The 23,948-nt window shown below is 37.0% G+C and overlaps 1 protein-coding gene across 6 annotated transcripts in view; it reads right to left on the bottom strand.

Moving 5' to 3' along the window:
* Pias1 (protein inhibitor of activated STAT 1) overlaps positions 1–23,948 on the bottom strand; it is a 144,096-nt gene that overhangs the window by 28,192 nt on the left and 91,956 nt on the right. For all 6 annotated transcript variants that reach the window (XM_021236903.2, XM_004855588.4, NM_001303302.1 and 3 more), the window contains 5 exons: positions 22,983–23,067; positions 22,373–22,420; positions 19,482–19,572; positions 18,771–18,905; positions 12,918–13,023 (listed from right to left, as the gene is read on the bottom strand). In XM_021236903.2, coding sequence (XP_021092562.1) covers positions 12,918–13,023; positions 18,771–18,905; positions 19,482–19,572; positions 22,373–22,420; positions 22,983–23,067 — 465 coding nt within the window. The remainder of the gene's footprint in view (positions 1–12,917; positions 13,024–18,770; positions 18,906–19,481; positions 19,573–22,372; positions 22,421–22,982; positions 23,068–23,948) is intronic.

Genomic DNA, 23,948 nt, shown 5'->3' with positions numbered 1-23,948 from the left:
CTATCTTTCAAAACTGATGGAGAAAAAAAATACTTTCATGACAAAGAGCACCTGAGGAACCTCAGAAATACCAAACCAACACTCCAAAAAATTTTAAACAATATCCTAGGAAAAGACAATGAGGATCACAACCCCAGGAAGCCCAGCAGAATGAATCCATCAGGCACAACAAGAAATTAAATGCACAGTGGGAGAATCCAACAAAAAGAAAAAGTTATGACAAGGATAAGTCAATACATACCACTTATAACCATCAATGTTAATGGTCTCAATTCACCAATCAAAAGAAACAGACTGGCAAATGGGTCAAGAAGCAAGATCCAACAATATGCTGCATACAAGAAACACATTTAATTCAAAAAGAAACTCAGAGAACGAAAGTTAAAGGGTAGAAAACAATACTTCATGCGATAGGAACCCCCCAAAAAGCAGGACTAGCTATCTTATTTACAGATCAAATGGATTTCAAACCAACACTGATTAAGAGGGGCAAAGGAGGACATTACAACCTTGTAAAGGGAAAAATCCAAGAGGAAGAGATGACAATCATAAATATATATGCACCAAATACTAGTGCGCCCAACTAAAACAAATACTAATGGAGATGATGAAAAATCAAATAAGTACTAATACAATAGCAGTGGGGGACCTCAATACCCCACTGTCACAGATAGATCAACCAGACAGAAAATAAACAATGAAATACTACAACTCAAACTCTTGAACAAATGAACTTAACAGATGTTTACAGAGTGTTCCACTCCACAAATCAGAATAAACATTCTTTTCAGCTACACAAGGATTTTTCTCCAAAATAGACCACATACTTGCTCATAGAACATGTTTAAGTAAGTGTAAAGGAATTGAAGTTATCCCCCGTATATTATCAGACCATAGTGCAATAAAATTGGAGATCAAAAGCAAAAGAAACTGCAAGAATTTCATAAACACATGGAAACTGAGCAACACACTTCTGAATACCAATGGGTCACAGAGGAAATTAAAGAAGAAATCAGACAGTTTCTACAATTAAATGACAATGTCAATACAACAAATCGGAATCTATGGAATACAATGAAAGCAGACTCATGAGGGAAATTCATAGCAGTGAATACTCGTATTAGGAAAACAGAGTGAGCTCAAATACACCAACTTGATGCTGAACCTCAAACTTCTAGAAAAAGAAGAGGGGGACAAGCACAAAAGCTCATACAAGGGAGGAAATTATAAAGATCAGAGCAGAAATCAATGTAATGGAGACTAAGAGAATGATACCAAAAAATCAATGAAGCAAAGAGTTGGTTCTTTGAAAGAATAAACAAAATTGACAAACCCTTAGCCAACCTTATCAAAAAAAGGAAAGAGGGGCCAGGGATTTAGCTCAGTGGTTCCGCTGCCTGCCTCGCAAGCACAAGGACCAGAGTTCAATCCCTGATACAAAAAAACCCAAAAACAACAACAACAAAAAAAAAAAAAAAAAAAAGGAAAGAAAAGACCCACACCCATGCAATTAGGAATGAAAAGGGTGAAATTACAACAGATCCAGCAAAAATCTAGAGGATCATCAATACCTACTTCGAGAACCTATATGGCAATAAGATGGAAAACACAGAAGAAATGGACAGATTCCTAGATATGTATGAATTACCAAAGTTGAATGAAGACCTAAAAATTCTAAACAACCCCATATCAATCAACAAAATTGAAAATGTAATTAAAAACTTACCAATTAAGAAAAGCCCGGGCCCTTATGGCTTCACTGCTGAATTCTATAAGACAGTCAGAGAAGAACTATCGCCACTATTGTTTAAACTCTTCAATGAAATTGAAAGGGAAGCAATACTCCCAAATTCATTACCAGAAGCAAGTATCACCTTGATCCCAAAAGCAGAGAAAGACCCAACTGTGCATTTAGCTCAGTGGTTCTGCCTCCTGCCTCACGAGCACAAGGTCCCGAGTTCGATCCCCAGTATCAAAAAAAAAAAAAATTATATCTATCTATCTATCTATCTTCAACTGAAAAAGAGAACTATAGGCCAATCTCACTAATGAACACAGATGCAAAAATCTTAATAAGATACTGGCAAACAGAATGCAGAAGATCATCAAGAAGATCATACACCCTGACCGAATGGGACTCTCATCCCAGGGATGAAGGGATGGTCCAACATACACAAATCAATAAATGTCATACACTATATTAATAGAGCCAAGGACAAAAACCATATGATCACCTTAATAGATGCAGAAAAAGTGTTCGACAAAATCCAACACACATTCATGATAAAAAACCCTATAAAAAATTGGAAGATGGTCTCTACCTCAATCTGATAAAAGCCATCTATGAAAAACCAACAGCCAATATCATACTACATAAATATCAGGTTATATTATGTAAAGGTACAAATCTCCAATGATGAATGTTATTATACTGTATACCTAAAATGTACCAATAAAATTAATTAAAATATATATACAAAAATAAAAAATAGTGAGATTCCACAAAAAAATCAATCCAACAGCTGTTCGATGATGCAAAGAAGAGTAACATAAGACTGATCAGGGCTGGGGATTTAGCTCAGTGGTTCCAGCGCCTGTTCCACAAGGGCAAGGACCAGCGTTTGATCGCCGGTACAAAAAAACAAAACAAAACATAAGACTGATCAGAGTTAATGAAAAAAGCAGGAGATAGAGTAAAAACCTGTTTACCAAAGTAATGGCAGAAAACTTCCCAAGAAGGGAAAAAGAATTTGACATACAGATAAGTGAGGAATATAGAACTCCAATTACCCATGATCCAAAAAAAAAAAAAAAAAAATCTTCCCCAAGGCATATAATAGCCAAGATTCCAGAAATTCAACACAAGAACAGAATATTAAAAGCTGTTAGAGAAAAGACACAAATCACCTATAAAGGAAAGTCCATCAGAATCACAGCAGACTTCTCAACATAAACCTTCAGGTCAAGGAGAACTTGGAGTGAACTATTTCAAGCCCTAAAACAACCTCCAACCAGACTGGTGTAACCCCCAAAACTATCTTTCAAAATTGATGGAGAAATAAGATATTTCTATGATAAAGAGCACCTGAAACAATTCATGACCACCAAACTAGCACTCCGAAATGTTCTGAAGGACATTCTATGAAAAAGATAATGAGGACTACAACTTCATGAACCCAAACCCAATGAATCCACCAGGAAGGCAAGCAATCAAACAGAGGGGAATAAAAGGGGAACCAAAAGAAAATAACATAACAAGGATAAGTCAATATATATCAGTTACAACCATCAATGTAAATGGCGTCAATTCACCAATCAGAAGAAACAGACTGGCACAGTGGATCAAGAAGCAGGATCCAACAACATGCCGCATGCAAGAAACATCTAATTTAAAAAGAAATTCATAGACAAAGTCAGAGGATGGAAAACAGTATTCCACACAACAGAAACCCAGAAAAAAGCAGTGGTAGCTATTCTATTTGCAGTCAAAGTGGATTTCAAGCCATGACTGATTAAAAGAGACAAATAAGGGCACTACATCCTTGTAAAGGGAACAATCTAAGAGGAAGAGATATCAATCATAAATATATATGCACCAAAGACCTGTGCACCTATATATAAAACAAATATTAACAGACGTGAAAAATCAAATAAGCACTGTGCATGGTGGTACATGCCTGTTATCTCAGCACTTGGGAGGCTGAGGCAGGAAAACTGCCACAAGTCTGAAGCCACCCTGGGGTACATAGTGAGTTCAAGGCCACCCTGAACTAATAGGGAGACCCCGTCTCAGAAATAAAGAAAGAAAAAAAAGGAGGGAGGGAGGGAGGGAGAGAGAGAGAGAGACAGACAGACAGACAGACAGATCTAATAAGCACTAACACAATTGTAACCGGGGCTTCAATACCCCAATGCCACAGACAGATCAATTAGACAAAAAATCAACAAAGGAGTATCAGAACTGAATGAAACTTTTGAACAAATGAACTTAGTAGATGTCTACATGGTGTTCCACCCCCATAACATCAGAATATACATTCTTCTCAGCGGTACATGAAGTTCTCCAAAACAGGGCACATACTATCTTGTAAAACATGCTTAAGTAAATGCAAAGGAAATGAAATTATCCCATGCATATTATCTGATCATAGCATAACCAAACTGAAAATCAACGGCAAAAGAAACCACAAGAACTTCATAAACCCATGGAAATTAAATAACACCCTCCTGAACAACTAATGGGTCACAAATGAAATTAAAGAATTAGACAGTTTCTACAATTAAATGATAATTCCACACAAGGAAAGCAATCTTATGAGGGAAATTTATAGTGGTGAATTCCCATATCAGAAAAACAGAGTGAGCTCAAATAAACAACCTAATGTTAGGCCAGGGATTTAGCTCAGTGGTTCTGCTGCCTGCCTCGCAAAAGCAAGGTCCCAAGTTCGATCCCTGGTATCAAAAAAAAAAAAACCTAATGTTGAACTTCAAGCTTCTAGAAAAGGAAGAGCAAGTCAAGCCCAAAGCTTGTATGAGGGATGAAATTATAAAGATCAGAGCAAAAATTAATGTAATAGAAACTAAGAAAACAATACAAAGAAGCAAGGAGTCAAAGAGATGGTTCTTTGAAAGATTAAATAGACAAACCCTTAGGCAAACCGTATCAAAAAAAGGAAAGAAAAGACTCAAATCCATGCAATTAGGAATGCAAAAGGTAAAATCATAATAGATCCTGCAGAAATTCAGAAGATCATCAATACCTACTTTGAGACCCTATATTTTAGTAAGATGGAAAACACAGAAGAAATAGTCAGTTTCCTAGATACATATGAATTACCAAAGCTGAATGAAGACATAAAAATTCTAAATAAACCAGTATCAATGAAATTGAAAATGTAATTAGACCTACCAACAAAGAAAAAGCCCAGGCCCTGATGGGAATCACTGCTGAATTCTACAAGAAATTTAGAGAAGACCTAATGCTGTTGTATCTCAAACACTTTCATAACATTGAAAGGAAAGTAATATTCTCAAGTTCATTCCTGGAAGCAAGTATTACCCTGATATCAAAACCAAAGAAGGATCCAACCAAAGAAGAGAACTACAGCCCAATCTCCCTACTTGAACATAGATGCAAAAATTCTCCCTAAGATACTGGCAAACAGAATGCAGCAAATCATCAAGAGGACTATACACCACGACCAAGTAGGATTCATCCCAGGGATGCAGGGATAGTTCAACATAACAAAATCAATAATTATAATATACCATATTAAAAGAACCAAGGACAAAAACCATCTCAAGAGATGCAGAAAAAGTGTTTGACAAAGTCCAATCCCCATTCATGATAAAAACCCTACAAAAAATTAGAATACACGGTCTCTACCTCCATCTGATAAAAGCTATCTATGACAAACCAACAGCCAGTATCATACTAAATGGACAAAAACTGAAAGCTTTCACTCTAAAATCAGGAACAAGACAAGGATGTTCACATCACTACTTTTTTTCAATATAGTTCTGGAAACATTAGCTAGAGCAATTACACAAGAGAACGAACTAAAAGGAATAAGGATAGGAAAGGAAGAAGTTAAATTACCATTATTTGTGGATGACATGATACTCTACACAGAAGACCCCCAAAACTCTACCAAAAGACCTCTAGATTTAATAACCAAATTCAGCATAGCTGGATACAAAGTCAACAATCAAAAATCAACAGCATTCCTGTACACAGATAACAAACTCACTGATAGAGAAATTAGGAAAACAACACCTTTCAGAATAGCATCCAAAAAAAAAAAAAAGTAATACCTAGGCATCAATCTAATGAAGGAAATAAAAGGTTCTTACATGGAAAATTACAGTACAATGAAGAAGGAGATCGAAGATCTCAGAAAATGGAAAGCTAGCTCTTGCTCTAGAATAGGAAGAACCAATATAGTGAAAATGGCCATACTTCCAAAATTGCTATACAGATTTAATGCAATCCCAATCAAAATTCCAATAGCATATCTCACAAAGTTAGAGAAAACAATCTTAAAATTCATTTGGAACCAGAAGTGACCTAGAAGAGCGAAAGCAAGGCAGGGGTATCACAATCCCTGACTTGAATTATACTACAAAACTACTGCGATAAAAACAGCATGGTACTGGCAAAAAACCAAAACAAAAAACAAAAAAAAAACAGACCCAAGGATTAATGGAACAGATTAGAAGATGCAGAAACAACTCCAAACATTCACAGCCATCTTATCTTTGACAAAGGAGCCAGAGCCGGGGATTTAGCTCAGTGGTTCCAGCGCCTGCCTCGCAAGCACAAGGTCCTGAGTTTGATCCCCAGTAACAACAACAACAAAAAAATAAGGGAGCCAAACATCATCACTGGACGAAAGATAGCCCCTTTAATAAATAGTGTGCTGGAAAAATGGGCTTTCTACATGCCAAAGATTAAAACTAGATCAATCCAAATTTTTCACCATCCACTAAAGTCAAATCAAAATGGATCAAAGAGCTACATATTAAAACAGAAACACTAAATCTGCTAGAAGATAGAATAAGTAGAACTCTTGAAGACAAGGGTGTAGGCACACATTTTATGAACAAAACCTCGATCACATAGGGAACATCACAAAGAATCAAGAAGTGGGATTTTATCTTATTAAAAAGCTTTTGCACAGCAAAAGAAACCACCAACAGAATGAAGAGACAGCCCACAGTGTAGGAAAAAGTTTTTGCCAGCTGTTCCTCAAAGGACTAATATCTAGAATATATAAAGAACTTAAAAACAAAAATCAGATCCCCCAATTTAAAGACCCAATCCAAAAATGGGCAACTGAAATGAATATATATTCCATCTCACTGCAGAAAGAACAGCTATTAGCAAGAAATCAGCCAATAACAAATGCTGGTGGGGCTGTGGGAAAAAAGAAGCCCTTGTCCACTGTTGAGAGTGCAGAGTGGTGCAACCACTGTGAAAATCAGCATGGGGATTCCTCAAAATACTAAAACTAGAGGTTCCATTTGATCCAGCTATTCCCCTTCTTGTTATCTTCCTGAAAGAAAAGCACTGTACCACAGTGATATATGTGCACCCATATTTATAGCTACAGTTTGTAATAGCTAAATCTTGGAAACAGTCCAAATGGCCATCAATGACAAATGGATAATGATGATGTGGGTTTTTAAAAATACAATGGAATACTACTCTGCCATAAAGAAGGATAAGCTTTAGACATTTCAAGCTGAACGGATGTATGTTGAGACAATACTAAGGGGAATAAATTGGACATACGTGTTTAAATACTGTATTGTTTCTCTGGTGTGAGAAATCGAAAGTGGAAATGACCAAAATGTTTAATAGATACTGGGAAATGGGAAGAATGTTCAAATGAGAAGGGGAACAAGGGAGGGGTGAAGGAAAGAAGGGTCAAGGAAAAAAAAAGAATAGCAAGAAAAAATGGAAGCAGAGCTTTTGTAAATAAGGAGGGGAAGAGCAGTTGAAGGAGGAAATGGAAAAGAAAGAAGAAGCAAGATATATTATGAACAAGTACAAATTCCCTATGATGAATGTTATCATTATGTATATCTAAAATGTACCAATGTTTTGCTTTAAAAAAAATTAAGTAATTTTAAAGAAAATGTAAAATTCAGTTCTTTAGTTGCACTAGCCATATTTTAAGGACTTAGTAGCCATATGTTCCTGGTGACTACCATACGGAACAGCAGAGATATAGAACATTTCCATCATCACAGTTCATTAGGTAGTGCTATTCTAAGGGTATTACTTTTCCAAAATAATTCCTATCCTCCACTAAATAAGAGTATTTTAGTTTAGCCTTCTAGAATTTTAATTAAGTATTTTAATTTTAACAATCAAACATACTAAGCTCAACATTCATTTTATAGGCAAGGAAAGAGTTATCCAGACCTGATTTTCACTCTAGACCTCTTTTCATCAGTTAAAGTCCAGGAAAACCTGTGGATCTGCTATGTGCCCACCATGATGCTAAGCAATAGAAATTGCAAAAGGAGCACCGGGGATTTAGCTCAGTGGTTCCAGCGCCTGCCTCGCAAGCGCAAGGTTCCGAGTTCGATCCCTGGTACCAAAAAAAAAGAAATTGCAAAAGGAAAAAGATTAAATTGCTGGGCTAAGGCATTCACAGTCTAGACTTTTAGTCACAGTCAGTGAGAACATCTCTAATATGTTCTGATGGAAGCTGTTTACAAAGCTAACTGAAAATCAACCCCTCTCTATTCAGGAGGTTCCAGATGCCTCCTGGAAAAAGTAAACCATGAAGGACAGCTAACATTAGGCAAAGGAGATAGCTGGGAAGCTTTGAGGCACAGAGAACGATACCACAGCACTGAGGAAAAGAAAAGAATTATGTTGTTTTGGAAGAGAAGAATGAAAACAAATGGTGCTGGGAAATAATAAGTAGGTGCCACATGAGGGAAAGCAGAGTGTCATGATAACAAAGTTGGTGCTTTCAACCCAGTGGTATCAGAGCCAAGAACAGAAGGGAATGGCAAGGTCAGATATGTACACATAAGTCATGTTGCTACCAGGGGAGAGATATGAAGACTCAAGAAAGGATACAGACATATTACTTATGAATACATTTTTTAAAGAAAGGCAGGACATCGGGTTCAAATGAGGGTGATGGAAAATTGATTTGAGAAATATTTAAAGTATCAGTTTGATGGGACTTGGTGAGCTTAGCTTCAAATACTTGAATTTGAGGAACCAGTGAAATAGTTAGGTGAAAGCAGTCAGTCATATAAATCTGAAATTCAGGGTGAAGACCTGAGAAAAAGATACATTATTTAAAAGTTGTTCCTAGTTGAAACAAGAATGTGATTGTCTACACAGAAAGTATACAGAAAAGTGGGCCAAGGATAGAACTCCAGAGAATACGAACATTTAGGATGCTTCTCCTAAGACAACCCATTGAAGGCAAGTGACTGAGAAGAAATGGTCACAGAAGAAGAAAAAGAAAATATCAAGGAGAAAGTGGTTGGTATCAAAAGCAGCAGAAACACCCATGATAAAAACCAAAAGGATAAAACTTTGTGTTTGGCAATCAGATCGTCATTTGTGACAACTGCAAGAGCAATTTCAGTGAACTTGTGGGGGCTAAAAGACCAAAAAGAGTTGCCCAAAGGAGATACAAAGCACATGTACTCTACTCTCAGAAAAAAATGGGATGAGAACAATAGAAGGAATAGAGAGCTCTATCTACAGAGGAGCTTCTTTTCCTATTTTGTTTCTGCTTTCTTTGAGACAGGGTACCACTATGTAGTGCAGGCTGGCCTTGGACTCATTATGTAGTCCAGGCTGGTCTCAAACTCGCAGCAATCCTTCTGCCTCAGCTTCCTGAGAGCTGGGATTATAGGTGTACGTCTCCATGCCCAGGTTTCTTTTCCTATTTTTAAAAGATGAAAGAGACTTGACAAGAAGGGGTGTCAGGGAGAGCAGGTAGAAAGGCAGGAACAGGAAACAAGGACAGATAAGTGAAGACATCAGGTCTCTTCACACCATTTCAGATCATCTCCACCTGGATATCTAGTCACATCTCAAATAACAGAAATGTAAAGAGTACACTGGGATCTCCACTCTGCAACCTAGTATTTTTAGAAGCTTTCCATGTCAGTAAATGGCATTAATATGTCCCCTGATGTTAATGAAGTCAAGAACTCACTTTTGTCCCCTCCTTTTCCTTCACTCCCCATACATCATCAATACAATGTCTACCTTTTAATACATCTCAAAAATGTTCAACTTCTATTTTATTCATTTGCTAAAAAATCCTTTAATGATGCCTAGGGATTGGCTCAGTTATAAAGCATTTACCTGCTATGCATGAGGCCCTGAGTTTGATCCCCAGCACTGCACCCTCTCACCCCTGAAGAAATTCTTTTGTGGCTTTAGATCATCTATACAAATCCACACACTTGTCTACTTCTCTGGCTGTTTCCTTCCTCTGCTCTCCCCACTCCAGCTCTACTGGTCTTTGATCCTTGAATGATCCCTTATCGTCTTGGGGGTAACTCCTCCCCATCCTTACAATCTTTCTTGTCTTGACCATCATGGCACCAGAGAGGACTTCGTTCCCCTGTTGTACAGAGTCCCATCTCTCTTCTCCAAAGCATGTGTTACAACCATGACTCATTAGAAACTCATCCAAGTATTTAATATCTGTCTTTTCCATCACACTCACACTTCTGGGAGATATACAGAGTGTGCATCTTGTTTAGTGCCATAGTCTCCTGTTCCTATTATACAGCAGACTCTTAAAGTTAATTTCTTGAATGAGAAGAATGAATGAGTAAAAGATTTAACTCTGAGCAGGAAAAGGCATATTTACTCCTGATACTACAGGGAATAAAGTGAAGATGGCCACAAATGTAGGTAAGCTGAAAAGTAATTAATGGTGGTCCAAGAGTAAGGAAGAAACAAACAAGTCTAGAAAATTAATCCTCCCCACCCCCTTTTTTGAGACAGGGTTTTGCTAGGTACTCCAAGCTAGCCTCAAACTCACAGTGATCCTCCTGCCTCGGCCTCTGCTGGGCAGAATTCACTTCTTATAGTGACAGTGTGCTTCATGAGGGAGGACAGTACCTGAGAAGAGTAGGGTAGGATCTTGAAGTAACTGCTGAAGGGAGAAGGGAGAGGAAAGAAGAATTTGACGAAGATTTAAGGGATGCTATACAAAAGAAGAGCCACAAGACCAAAAAAAAAATACATCTACTAGGTCAAATGAATCATAGAATGGATGTCTCTGTGAGAAGTCTAAATACCATTAACTCTATTCTTTCAAACACCTAACAGTGTCTGACTGAACTAATAAAACATTGCCAGTAGTTCATTTACAAAATTATTTATAAGTAATTTAATTCTTCAAAAATATCTAAGATACTTCATAACATTTTCTTTTGTCAAGTTATTTTAAACAATATTTTAATTACACAATTAACCTGTTGGAAAACTTACTTTTTTACAGATAACATAAAGTGAAATAATACAATAAACTCCTTACTGTTGGGATCCAAATTAATGTTTCATTGGTACTCTCTGGTCAATCAGGTAAGATATAAATTGCCATTAAAAATCTCACTCCATGGGCAAGTACTGTCTACATCTAGCAGTGTATCAGAGTGGAAAATAAACAGCTTCTGAATTCAGCAGGTTCTGGTGCTTAATAGCAGCCCACAATGGTTTGCTCCTTGGAGAAAATGAAATTTCAGGCTCACCTTCCCACTTCCCCTCCAGGTGGTGCTACAGCTGCGAGTGGCAAAGCATCTAAAGCCCATGCAGACAGCTTGCCTTGTTAAATACAACAGTTTTATCTACCTCATTTCTTGGCACTCCCTTTTCCACCCAGGCTCATACAATTCCACAATGTTTTCTGACTAGCTGAGAGTCTACTTCCTTCATACTGTGAGGCAGGTGTGAAAACATCACTGGAATGACCAGGAATAACTTCAGCAAGATGGTGAAAAAGACAGTTCCTCTTTTGCCCTCTCCTTCAAGGCAGATGTCTCTCCTCTCTCTGCTTTCAGGGTCCCTGCTATCTCCTTGTCTTGTCAAAGAATGCCCCTAACCTTGGTCAGAAAACAGTTCTATCATTCCAGCTCTCTATCTGCCAATGAATGCTCCCGTTTGACCTAGAAGGTTTTTGTTTTGTTTTGAGACAGGTTTCACTATGTTGCACAGGTTACCCTAGAACTCCTGAGCTCAAGTGATCCCCCTGCCTCAGTCTCCTACCAAGTATGTAGCTGCAGCCATAGCCTTGCACTACCATACTTGGCTTCTTTCACTTTTAAGAGGGCCCTACTAATACAGAAAAATCCTTCAATGAACAATTAAAGACATTCTATTATTCAGGGTAGTGGAATCTTCTACTCTGGCAGGTTAGACATTAGAAGTCATAGGTTAGAGAAAAGGATAAATGCTATGATATAAAAAATGAGAGGAAAGTTGGCCTCATTGGTTAGTTCTGGTTAGGAACCAGAATGTTCCTAACTACAAACCCAACAGTGGATTTTATTATTCAACTCACATCAAGATCCTTGAGGGACAGCTATCTAACCTTGCCTGTAAAAACGTTGCTCCTCCTTAAGCACTGAGCCCTCACCCCTAATTCACCCATGAAGACACTGTCACAAAGAAGAAAAAAAGGGAAGAACTTAGTTCACCCTTGGGAAAGGCCACTGACCCTCAAATTTGAGGCCGGTAGTGAATTCATCTGCAGACCTTATATTTCAAATTCAACATATGACAACAAACCAGCCAGTAACTCACATCTGTGAAGCAAGACTTCCACAATGCTATAGAAGTTGCACATGACAACAAACCTCTAGGTATGGATGAGGAATGACATTTAGGAGAGGGACTTTTCCAAGGCCACTTAATTGCTTAATGGCAGAACCCACTTCCTTACCATTTCTACTGACTTAGTGACTTCTTTTACTTTGGCAATGCACAGCTACAGTCATCATATAGCCCTGTACATTTTCCTGGATCTAAAATAATCTTCAAATCTAAAATAATTTTCTTGAGATTTTGCCAAGATTTCTAGGCCACCTCCTAAAATTCCTTAAAAAATTATTTCAGGAAGTTGTAATAAAATATTTTTGTGTCGAGTAAGTGATTTTATAGAAGTTAATTGTAAGGTCAGTAACCTATAGATTATAAAAATATAATCATGATAAAGGCACTAGAACTACTCTTAGGTTGTGTTTTACAAGCTCACAAAACAAGGTCCTCAGTGTTTTAAATACTCTACGACAGGCTCTAGAGTAAAGTAAATAAATAAATAAAACAAATGCTAAAATTTCCGGTGTTGCGAAAACACTATTCTACCCTTTAACAAAATACGTTAGCTGCATAAATGAAATAAGTTTATCATACGTACTTAAAGCTCTAGAATGATCCGGATTCCTTATTCCCTTTGCTCGTAACCTCTGAAGAAGAACTGTTGAGGACAACTGTTTTACAAGATATACTGCCATGGAATAGGTCTGGAAAAAAAAAAAGATGTAGAAAATAAACAACATATGTAAGTAAATAGTACATCTTCTTCAATCCCACAGCAACAGGGAAAGAAAACTAACACTTTTTAAAACACCTACTGTGTGTCAAGCACTGCTCTTGAGTGTTTCCATGAACAGCAATTCATTTAATCCTGATCAGAAAACTACTAAGGTGGTTACAAGTCTATTTTTATAGATGAGAAAACTGAAGTGTAGAAGAGTAAGAGAATCTGCCCTAATTTTACAGCTTCTAAGCGACAAGCTTAGAATTTAAACCCAGGTCTGCCATGCTTCTATATTACCTGACTAACTATAATTTAAGTTAATGAATTTAAGGTACTGACAAGAAAGAATACTGTTAATGGCTAAATATTAACCAAGGTCATGAGGATGACCAGGGTATCACAAATCATACACTGTATAACAGATATATTTAAAATACAGCTATTTAAAAAAATTCTAAGTGAAGGGCCAAGGATTTAGCCCAGTGGTTCCGCCTCCTGCCTCACAAGCACAAGGAACCAAGTTCGATCCCCAGTACCAAAAAAAAAAAAAAAATTCTAAGTGAGACTGGCTTTCTAAGCTACACTTTTCAACCCTTCTCTATGCCTTCGATGAGCTCTTGAAGAGACTATGTGGGTCATGGTCACAACAAGCAGATGGAATATTAAAGAAAGTTTGCAAAGAGAAACTGTTGGCTGGGCAAAAGACTAGATTAATGAATATTCACTGCCATCAGAGGAAATACTCAGAGTAGTGGGGGGAAAGGAAAATGAAAACAGATGACAAGCCAGGGCTGAGTGAAGAACACATGGTTGGATAAAAAGAAGAAAAGAGGGTGGAAACTTACGAAAGGTAGGAGAGCAATCTAAGAAAGAAGGATCATTTTCCACTGGGTGCTTGGGTCAAGAGGAAGAACAAGAAACTTGAAAAGAACCAAAAGAAAAAATAATTGCTACCATTTTGTATTTCATAGCTACATATAGCTTTCAGAGCATTCTTAACATATCCAGTACTGTCAACTTCATTTAAAATTTGCAGAAAGCCTAGGAAAGATAGGGTATGAGAGAAGTACAAAAGGTACTGTTCTAGGTGAAGCATCGATAAAGTTGCTCAGGCACAAAAAGATTACATAATCTGTTTATGATCATGTAACTGCTTGATCACAGCAAGCACCAGAAACCAAGAGGAAAGGTTAGCAATGCCAGGACAAGGGACTTAATGATGAAGACTAGTGTAATTCTCAATAATTCTTGTTTTCACACACATATACTTGCTTGAACCTTTTAGCCTAGCTGAACACCCATTCTAACTTTCATGCTTTCGAAAATGTATTTATCTGTTGGCAATAAGAGAAAATATCTTACAGGTCATATTTTTACTTAAAGTTCAGAAATCTATCCATGTTCACATGCTACATATTTTCTGGAGAAAATAATGAAGCATCAAAAAATTGAATTTACTTTCAATGCTAAATCTCCCATTAAGGAGAAACAAATAACCTTAAAATGTTCCTAAATTTTAGAGCATAAAACATATTAATCTAATATAGAACTGATAAGCTTCTCTTAGGAAAAAGAACCTCTCGTTCACCATTATTACTGATTTGCTTAATGCTTCAAATATAATAGAAACTGGAGAAATGCTAATTAACACTGAGAAATTCTGTACTGACAGCTTAAATTTTTAGAACTTGGAATTACCCTAAGGCTCTATATAAATATTTAAGAAGAGATCAAGTAAAAACCACAACAACAAGTTCAGTGAAAAAGGTATGTTCACTCTAGTTGAAACATGTAACCAAACAGAAGAAAAGAGAGAAAAAAAAAAAAAGCGGCAAAGAGAATGCCAGGTATTAACAAATACCACTTGTATACACAGTATGGAATTTTATATCATAGGAAAGAGGTTCAACAGCAAAATTCCCTAAAATTTAATAGTGGAATAGTGTGTCTTCCAGGTAGACATTATAATTTCCTGCTAACCCTTCAAAGTACTACCTAACTCCAATATATATATTATATTACCTCAAGGTAATCAAGGCCTCAAAAGCCTTAAAAATTATTTATCCAGTGTGTAAGATACTTTCTCCATAATTAAAATATAATCTCATTATGTGCCCTTTACAGCAATATCTAAGTAATTTCTCTACAAATACTGACCGTTTAATAAATGCTAAATGCAGTGATTAATTACTCTGAGGAGAAGTTATAGCTCATTTATTTCCTTCAGATGCTGTGGTAGTTCTATTTATTTTCTTTGAAAAGACATATTTGTAATATTTCTCAATGGCAACCAATCAAATGATATAAAAACAGATTCTACATGAACTATTCAGAGTATCTTTACAAGTTGAATTAAAATAGTGATCTAAAAACAACCAGCTATCTCCTGGGCTTTTGAAAAAGGTAATTTTTTAAAACAGTAATTTTCTTTCAAAAGCTCAATGTTTTCTTTTCAAAAGGTTTCCAACTTACAGACCTCTGGGGTCTACAGTTTAGAAACCTTCCCGGGAGGAGCTTCTCTCTTCCCCTCTAGCACTCTCAATCAGCAACTACAGCCCCACCCCCCACAGTTCAGGCCCCTTTCCTGTTTCACTGGGAACAACCCTTTCATTCCTTGGTGAGCTATGGTCTTCATACACAAAAACAAAACATTTTCAATTCTCTCTTCAAAAGAGGACAGGGAAAGAACTCCAAGGCATACTACAAATACAACATGCCTAGGGGCCGGGGATTTAGCTCAGTGATTCCGCCACCTGCCTAGGAAGTGCAAGGACTTGAGTTCGATCCCTGGTACCAAAAAAAAACATGCCTAAGGATTTTTAAAACCTAAAGGTGACACATGAATTAGTTACAAGAAAAGCATAAATAATCCTAACAGATATCAAAAGGATATTTATAAAATTCAAAATCAATTTTTAATACAGAAATTCAGTAAAAGAGAAATACAGAAACACATCACTAACATGATAAGTTTTATCAAAAACTAAAATTACTATAATACCTAATGCTGTAACAGTGGCAGGATTCTCATTCACAAAAGGAATGAGTCAAATATGCTCATTAGCACCTGGGTGATTTAACACTGTTCAAAATGTTCTAGAGAGCAGAATAAGAAATAATGGCATATGGTATTAGGATTATCATTATTTGCTAATAATCATCTCAAACTCCAAACTACCTAGAATCTCAAAAACTCAACTAAACATATGCTGGAACTAATATAGGAATTTAGATATGAAGTAAAGTAAATATCCAAAAATAACTAGCTATTAAATAAACCAACAATAAATACTTCAGAAAAATTTCAAAAGACCTATTGACAATAGCAGTAACCAACACAGGAATTAAAAAGAGAGAGAGAGAGAGAGAGAGAGAGACAGACAGACAGACAGACAGACAGACAAAAACAACAAAAAACCTGGGCCAAGGATTTAGCTCAGTGGTTCTACCACCTGCCTCACAAGTGCAAGGCCCCAAGTTCAATCCCCAGTACCAAAAAAAGAAAAAAACAGTAACACAAAACCTATTAAATTATTGATGAACATAAAACAGGGTTTGAGGCAACAAAAAATACTCTTCTTGGAATGGGTATGTATCATTGTAAATAACTATATTCTCCCTAACTTGATCTATAATTTTAAAGAAATCTAACCCAAATTCTCAGAAAAGATGTGGAGTTGGAGTATAAAAAGGAGGAAAGGAAATGGGATAAATTCTACAGTTCATATGGAGGAAAAAAATGTGAAAAAATTGACCCAGTGGAACATGTCTCACGCTAACAAATTATTTTCCACTCTCCTCAAAGCCCTTATCTCTTCCTTCACTCTCAGCTAACTTACCCCATTCTTCCTATCTCACAGACACAAGAAAAGTCACTAAATCAGAACTTAACCTACCAAATATATACACGCACCCAATCCACTTATTTTATGAAGTCCCAATCCATTTTAAGAAGCTAGGGCTGGGGATTTATTTAGCTCAGTGGTTCTGCCACCTGCCTTACAAGCGCAAGATTCAGAGTTCGATCCCCGGTACCAAAAAAAAAAGGTGGTGAAAGAAGCTGTCTGCCCTAGCTCCCATGAGTTTCTTCAACTGTGGTATTCACTACCAATTATCCCCCTTTCCCTTGTACAGCCAACCTCTTACTCAAGAAGATCCCCACCACCCTCTTCTAAACCTATTAAAACAACTCTCATAATCTCACATTTTCCTCCCACTCATCCTCATGTCTCTCCAAAGTCACTCTTCTGTCATCTATTATCTCCACTGTCTCAAACTCCAGCTTATTCCAATCTGGCTTCTCCCACAATCTAGCAAAATAGCTATATTAAGTCACCCTCATGTTCCTAATTCAAAGGGTATTTTCTAAAGTCTTCAACATACCTGACCTCTCAACACCTGCTGAATAATGCCTAACCATTTCCTTCCTTTCTCAAATGGTTCTCTTGACTTCTCAGACCCACTCTCCACCCCACTCCACTCACTGTCTGTCACTGCTTCCCCACAAACACAGGGGGCTCATTTTCCTCTCCCCAGCATTAATTGCTACAGTTCCTCAAAGATGGGTCTCAGGCATCCTTCCTTTCTTTTCCCACTTGATACATTCCATCTAAGCAACATCGCCCCTGCCTGTGTGGCTCTAATAACAACTAACATGCAGATGATTCACAGTTTTTCTCTAGCCCAAACTTACTCCAATTGCCTATGTACCCAAATTGCCTATCTGGGATGTTTCCAAGGCAGCTCAAACTCAAAAACTTCAAAACAGGACTATTTTCTCCATTCAGTTCTCCAATGCTCCTCCACCTCCAAAGCAAAACAGTATAAAATCTACATAGCTGAGTTGTTTCTCAGTGTTTCCTCTATCTCAGGGAATATCCTTCACCTAGCTGCCTAACCTAGAAGAAGCCAAGGAGTTATCCATGTTACCTCCTTTCTCTTGTGCTCCCTTTTCCAACCCAAAAGCTAATTCTGCAGATCTGTATATGAAGAACTCACAGGACAATAAGAAAAACAGCAACAGAGAAACACGGACACAATTTAAAAATGCAAATAGTATAGGCACAAAATACGTTCAATCTCAGTAATAATGAAAGAGTACTTATTGTAGTACCATTGTTTACCTAATGAAATTGGTAAAGATTTTTAAAAAGAGAATAGTGTTGATAGGTATGCAAAGAAACACCGGAAGAGAATAAATCTGCACATCTTTTGAAAAGGCAATCTGTCAATATACACAACATTTCTTAAAATTCTGCATGCTCTTCACTCAGCAATTCTACTTGGGAGAATTTCTAATCAGGATATTATGATGTATGTATGCAAAGCTATGGCTACTAGGCGCCTAGTCTTCAAAATGTTCTTTGCAGTTGCAATGAACAGATCAATCAACAGACCAAGTAAGTGCTCAGCAAAATCTAAGTAAGGGCATATTCATATTGGAATATGATGTAGCTATATAATATAATCCATAAGAATAGATGATGACATAGGGAGACATTTATGATAAACAGCTGAGTTAACGATCGGGTTATAAAACACTGGGTACCGCATGATCCTATTTTTTAAATGGGAACATGTTGAAAATTCATTATGAGACAAAGATCCCTTTGTAACTTGTAGTATCATACACACACACACACACACACACACACACACACACACACAGAGTCATGGTGATCAACCTTCCCTTATAATACAAAAATCTGGTGGAAACAGGAATGTACTTACTCTTCCAATTTCCGCAGTCCATGAAACAACAATGGTGTTTGGTACTGTTGTGGACAATCGGACAAGTGAGGTGATATTAATTGGTCTGCTGGGTCGCTTTGGTTCCACACCATTTTTAGTAGGTGGAAGGTAACCCTAAAAAAGAAATACAATTTATTATTCAACTTCAACCATTTCAACTTCCATTTTTTTAAAAAATCCCTACCATCTACTCAGTAGAAAATATCAATGTTTTCATTCAAAGCAGAATTTTACAGTCTCATTATACTAAGGAAAATACTATACTGAGGAAAATATCAGCAAGAGAAATTCAAAATCTCTGACAGAAACAGGTGCGATAAGTATATAAGGGGTATTTTCAAGGGGACCAAAGATGGCTCCCTCCTTCACCCTATGTAAGGCTTATCATGGTTCAAATCCACATTCTGCCTCAGGCATAGAGTGTCACATGAACATAGCTGAGATTTTGTTTAAACAACTTCTTCTCCATAAAATCCTGCACAATACCAAATCTACCACACCCAACTCAAAATCCACAACTAATGTCACAGCTGCTAGCTGTACACAACTGGTGCCAATGTTGTAGCCGGTCACACAAATGCATACCAAAATAAAATTATTTTCTTAATGAAAAACTAAGATTAGTTTTTGACATGACTTATTTGATAGTTATGTTGGTAATGTTCTTAAAAACCAACTTTTAGGACTTACTGGAAGGCTGCAAGGTTTAGTATTCACTTTCACACAAAGATTGGGTGGGAAGTGATCTTCTTGTGGACAACTGGTTTCAGATAAACAAAACCTAAAGAATAAAGGTCAGGTTTAACTTCTTTTATTAAAGGATAATTTCATTAAAACTTCATTAATATTTTTGTCAATAGCTAACTCAAAAAATGATCAACTTAAGAACAACAACAAAAAAGGAAAGCTATAAAAGAAAAAAACCTGACATTTCCCATCATGATTAAGCATGTGTAAACAGGCTTAAAATACAGCAGGTAGACCCTTGACAATACAGGTTTGAAATGCACAGGTATATTTATACAGAGATACTCTTTCTCTCACTGCAGATCTGTGACAATTTGGACAAACAGACAAACCAACTAGGCTGGTAATGCCCAAAATGTCTTAAAAGAATATGTCATGAATGCATAAAATATATGTAGGTAATAGTCTATTTTATCACTGACCACCATGAAATATGCACAAATTATAAAAAGTAAAAAATGTATCAAAACTTATGCACACACATAGACTATACCATTTTCAGTCCAGAGAATGTGAACAGACATAAAGATGCAGTATGAAATCATGATCACATAAAATTGTAGTACAGTAATAATTTTGTAGCCACTTCCTGTTAACATCACATGAAGCTGAAGTATTACAAGTGTCTGTTTAAAATGCTCTGAGAGCCAGGCACGGCACACATGCCTATAATCCCAGTTACTCAGGAAGCTTTCAGGGGGAATCCCAAGTTCAAGGTCAGCCTGAGCAACTTAGCAAGAGACTGTCTCAAAATAAAAAATATCAAGGGCTCAGCACGAAGGCCCTGGGTTCAAGCCCCAATACTGTAAGCAAAAAAAAAAAAAAAAAAAGATAATGCCACATGTAAGTATGTATGAAATGTAAAGTAAATGGCTGAATAAAGAAGTGCAGAAGATTAAACTTCCTGTATGTAATATGTAATTAATTATAAAGGCATCATATATTTAATTTACTCACATTATCACAATCTGCACCCACAGAGGATGATAACATGTACCACCTACAAAAAAATTGTCTATGTTGATGCCTTCCAAAACCAAGACTTAGATTATCACTGGTCTACTGGACAAGATCCTGTCATATTTTTTTACTGTTTAAAAGTCAATGAGTATATTTATATTCTTCTTAGAATCTTCAACTCAACCTCTTCTTTGCTTTCTCACTGTTTTTACCCCCTTTATTTGGAGACAAAGTCTCACTATGTAGTTCAGGCTGATCTTGAACTCACTTTATAGCCCAGATTGGCCTCACACTCGCAGCAATCTTCTTGCCTCAGCCTCCAGAGTGCTAGAATTACAGGTGTGCACCACCACACCTGACTTGTTTTTACACTATTTTTAAGCCTCTATTAGAGTTGTTCATATTATTCTATGAAATGTGAGGTGGTACTTTCTTTTCTGACCTATTACTGTATTTATAATTTGCACATACAACTTAGTATCTGACTATCAAGGCTTATTTGTTGATTTCTCCACAATATAGAAAAAATGGCTTACTTAGGAAAACAATTGTCTTTTTACTTCCTTTTCTACCCTCCATTCCAACAAGAACAATGTGGAACACTTAGGTTTGTACATGGATAATCATGGAATAATTAAAGCAGAATAAAATCATTTTATATAAGCAAGAGATAGACATATTAACATAAAGACAGGAGACATCTTAAGAAATAAATAAGGGGCAGCTGTGAACCCATGTTGAAAATTTTTTTCTTTGCCATGAACACATCAAAGAGATGGTCTCAAATGGATTGGAAATTAGAGCATATTTAGGTTAGTAACTTAAAATACAGGACAGGCCACTCTCTTGCACGGTGGCCCACCCTCACACTGTAGAGTGTATTTCTTTTCCTGCTTTTACTTTGCCCAAATTCATTCTGCAGAGCACATTTCTTTAATAAAACTTTGCTACTGTTTAAAAAAAAAGACAAAGAACTAGGCTATTTGGTGTTTTGTTAATCCACAAGATGCTGCAGACTGTAACACCAGTTCCTTATCTACAGTAGTTTGCCTCTTACATGCTGTTATGGCTCGTGTCTAGATGTCCCCTAAAGCCTCAAGCAGTTATAGGTGGGGCTTTTTCAGAGGTTGCTGAATCTATAGGGTGTGTGATAGTAGGATTAAGGGTGTGTGGTTACTAAATCAGTCCACTCACTGGTTTGGCACTGCCCTAATCCCAGTAACCTGGATACACTATAAGGGACAGAAAGTGGCCTGTTTTGTCCCTTGCTTGCTTTTGCTGTCTTCTGTGTACAATGAACTGTTTCTCCTCTGCAGTGCCCCTCTGCCATGTGCCACTCTGCCTTGGAGTCAGCCAACTATGGACTGAAACTTCTACAAACTGTAAGCCAAATAAACTTTTCCTCATTTAACTTTGTTTGTTTGTTTTTTGGTACTGGGGCCTTTCAAGAGGGAGGGAGGTGCCGGAACCACTGAGCTAAATCCCCGGCCCCTCCTTTAACTTTGTGTTTCAGGCATTCTTGTCTTAGCAATGAGAAAAGTAACTAAGATATATGCATAAGGCGCTTCCTCACACAAAAGCTGCTCTAAGAACCAACCGCTATAATATTTAAAAAGATACCAGTGGCTGAAGCTTCTCAATCGAGGGCACCCAAAGTGAAGAAACTTGGATAAATATGTAACACATGACTTGCTATACTAAAATAAGTTGGATAAAAATTACAATATTCCATTCACAGGAGAATGTTTTGCCTTGCCCAGATATCTAAACCTAATACTTTCAAAACATTTACTGAAAATCGGGTAGATTTTAAATTAATCTTCAGGGGAAATTATCTTTTAAACTTTGGATAGATGCTACAGTCAACACTGTACCTTAACTGGACCTGCACTGTGAAGTCACATTTGGTCCCGGAAATATCCCTAGAAGAAACAGAATAAGAAATATAATTATTTTAAAAATATGCACATGAAAGCTGATTCAAAGACACTCTTACTCTAGAAAAGTTTTAAAAAATTATCAGAAATGTAACTGTTCTTAAATAACATACAGTAGTACCTTGGTTAATGAATTTAATTCTTTCCACGATTCTGGTTGCAAACCAAATTGGACAAGAACCAAATCAAATTTTCCCATAAGGTCGACACTGAACCCAAGCACTGAATTTGATTTGGTTCTCGTTCAATGTGTGTGACCAGAATCGTGGAAAGAATTAAGTTTGTGAACCAAGGTATTACTGTACCATAATAATATTTTCAATACTAATATTAGCAGGACGCTAATATGAACCCACCCAAAATGTTTTAAAAAAAAAAAAAAAATCACTCAAGGGCCGGGGATTTAGCTCAGCAGTTCCACCACCTGCCTTGCAAGCGCAAGGACCCAAGTTCGATCCCCGGTACAAAAAAAAAAAAAAAAAAAATATCACTCAAGACAGCACTGGATTTAAAGGCGAGGCTACAATTACACTTGGAGACAACTTACATGGAGCTACTGATCTGCTGCACTTGTTGTGGGGTCAAGGCAAATGCAAAACAGGTTTCTCGAAAGCGCTGACTGTTGTCTGATGCTAAAGAAGACAAGAATTATTCTTTTAATTACCTCTAAATTCATCAATACAGAAGACAATAGCAAAAAAAAAAACCCCACAGGTCTATAATTAACTAGGACATATTCTAGGTAACAAAGCAATTAAAGCACATAAGAAATATGCTAGTTGTAATATAACAAACAGAAACGTACAAAAATGGCTAAGTCCAGAAATAGTACAATTACAATTCTAATTCAGGAGATACATAAGCAAAGAAAGACTAAGAAAAATTATCTAATCATATAAATGTTTGCATCCAAAAGCATATTTGTATAAAAAATACTGCTAGCGATTTTACTTAACACAGAATTTGAGCATAATATAAACCACTTAAGATACACGGCTTCTGGGGGCTGGGGATTTAGCTCAGTGGCTCTGGTGCCTGCCTCGAAAGTGCAAGGTCCTGAGTTCGATCCCCGGCACCACCCCCCACCCCGCACACACAAAAAAAGAAGATACACGGTTTCTGAGCGAGGTAACAAACATACTTGTCTTGAGAGCTGGCAAAGGTGAGATGATAGTTGCTCTTTAAACAAGTGAGTTTATTCATTTCTTGCATAACTATACCATGCAAGTTTTATGACTCTAAAATCCCCGTGTTGTTATCGTATCAAAGGAAGAAAGAGTTATAAGAAGAAGGGAGTGGAAGAGGTGGGGAAAGAGAGATGGGGAAAGAGAAAAAGGCAAGCAAGCAGGTAGGCAAACACTTCTCACTTCAAAGCAGGGACTCCTAACTACGCTGATAAGAGCAAAGCGATGCTGGTGGCTTTCCATGCCATGTGTAACTAAACAGGTCCTCAGGGCTTGGCACAAAGAAGTACTGAATGACTGAGTAAAGAATACAAAAATTTAACAAATAC

This window comes from Heterocephalus glaber, unplaced genomic scaffold (genome assembly GCF_053883595.1).
Source record: "Heterocephalus glaber isolate CG9 unplaced genomic scaffold, H.glaber_assembly_v1.0 deba00001689, whole genome shotgun sequence".
NCBI lineage: Eukaryota > Metazoa > Chordata > Mammalia > Rodentia > Bathyergidae > Heterocephalus > Heterocephalus glaber.
This window is presented reverse-complemented; position numbering and strand designations above follow the sequence as displayed.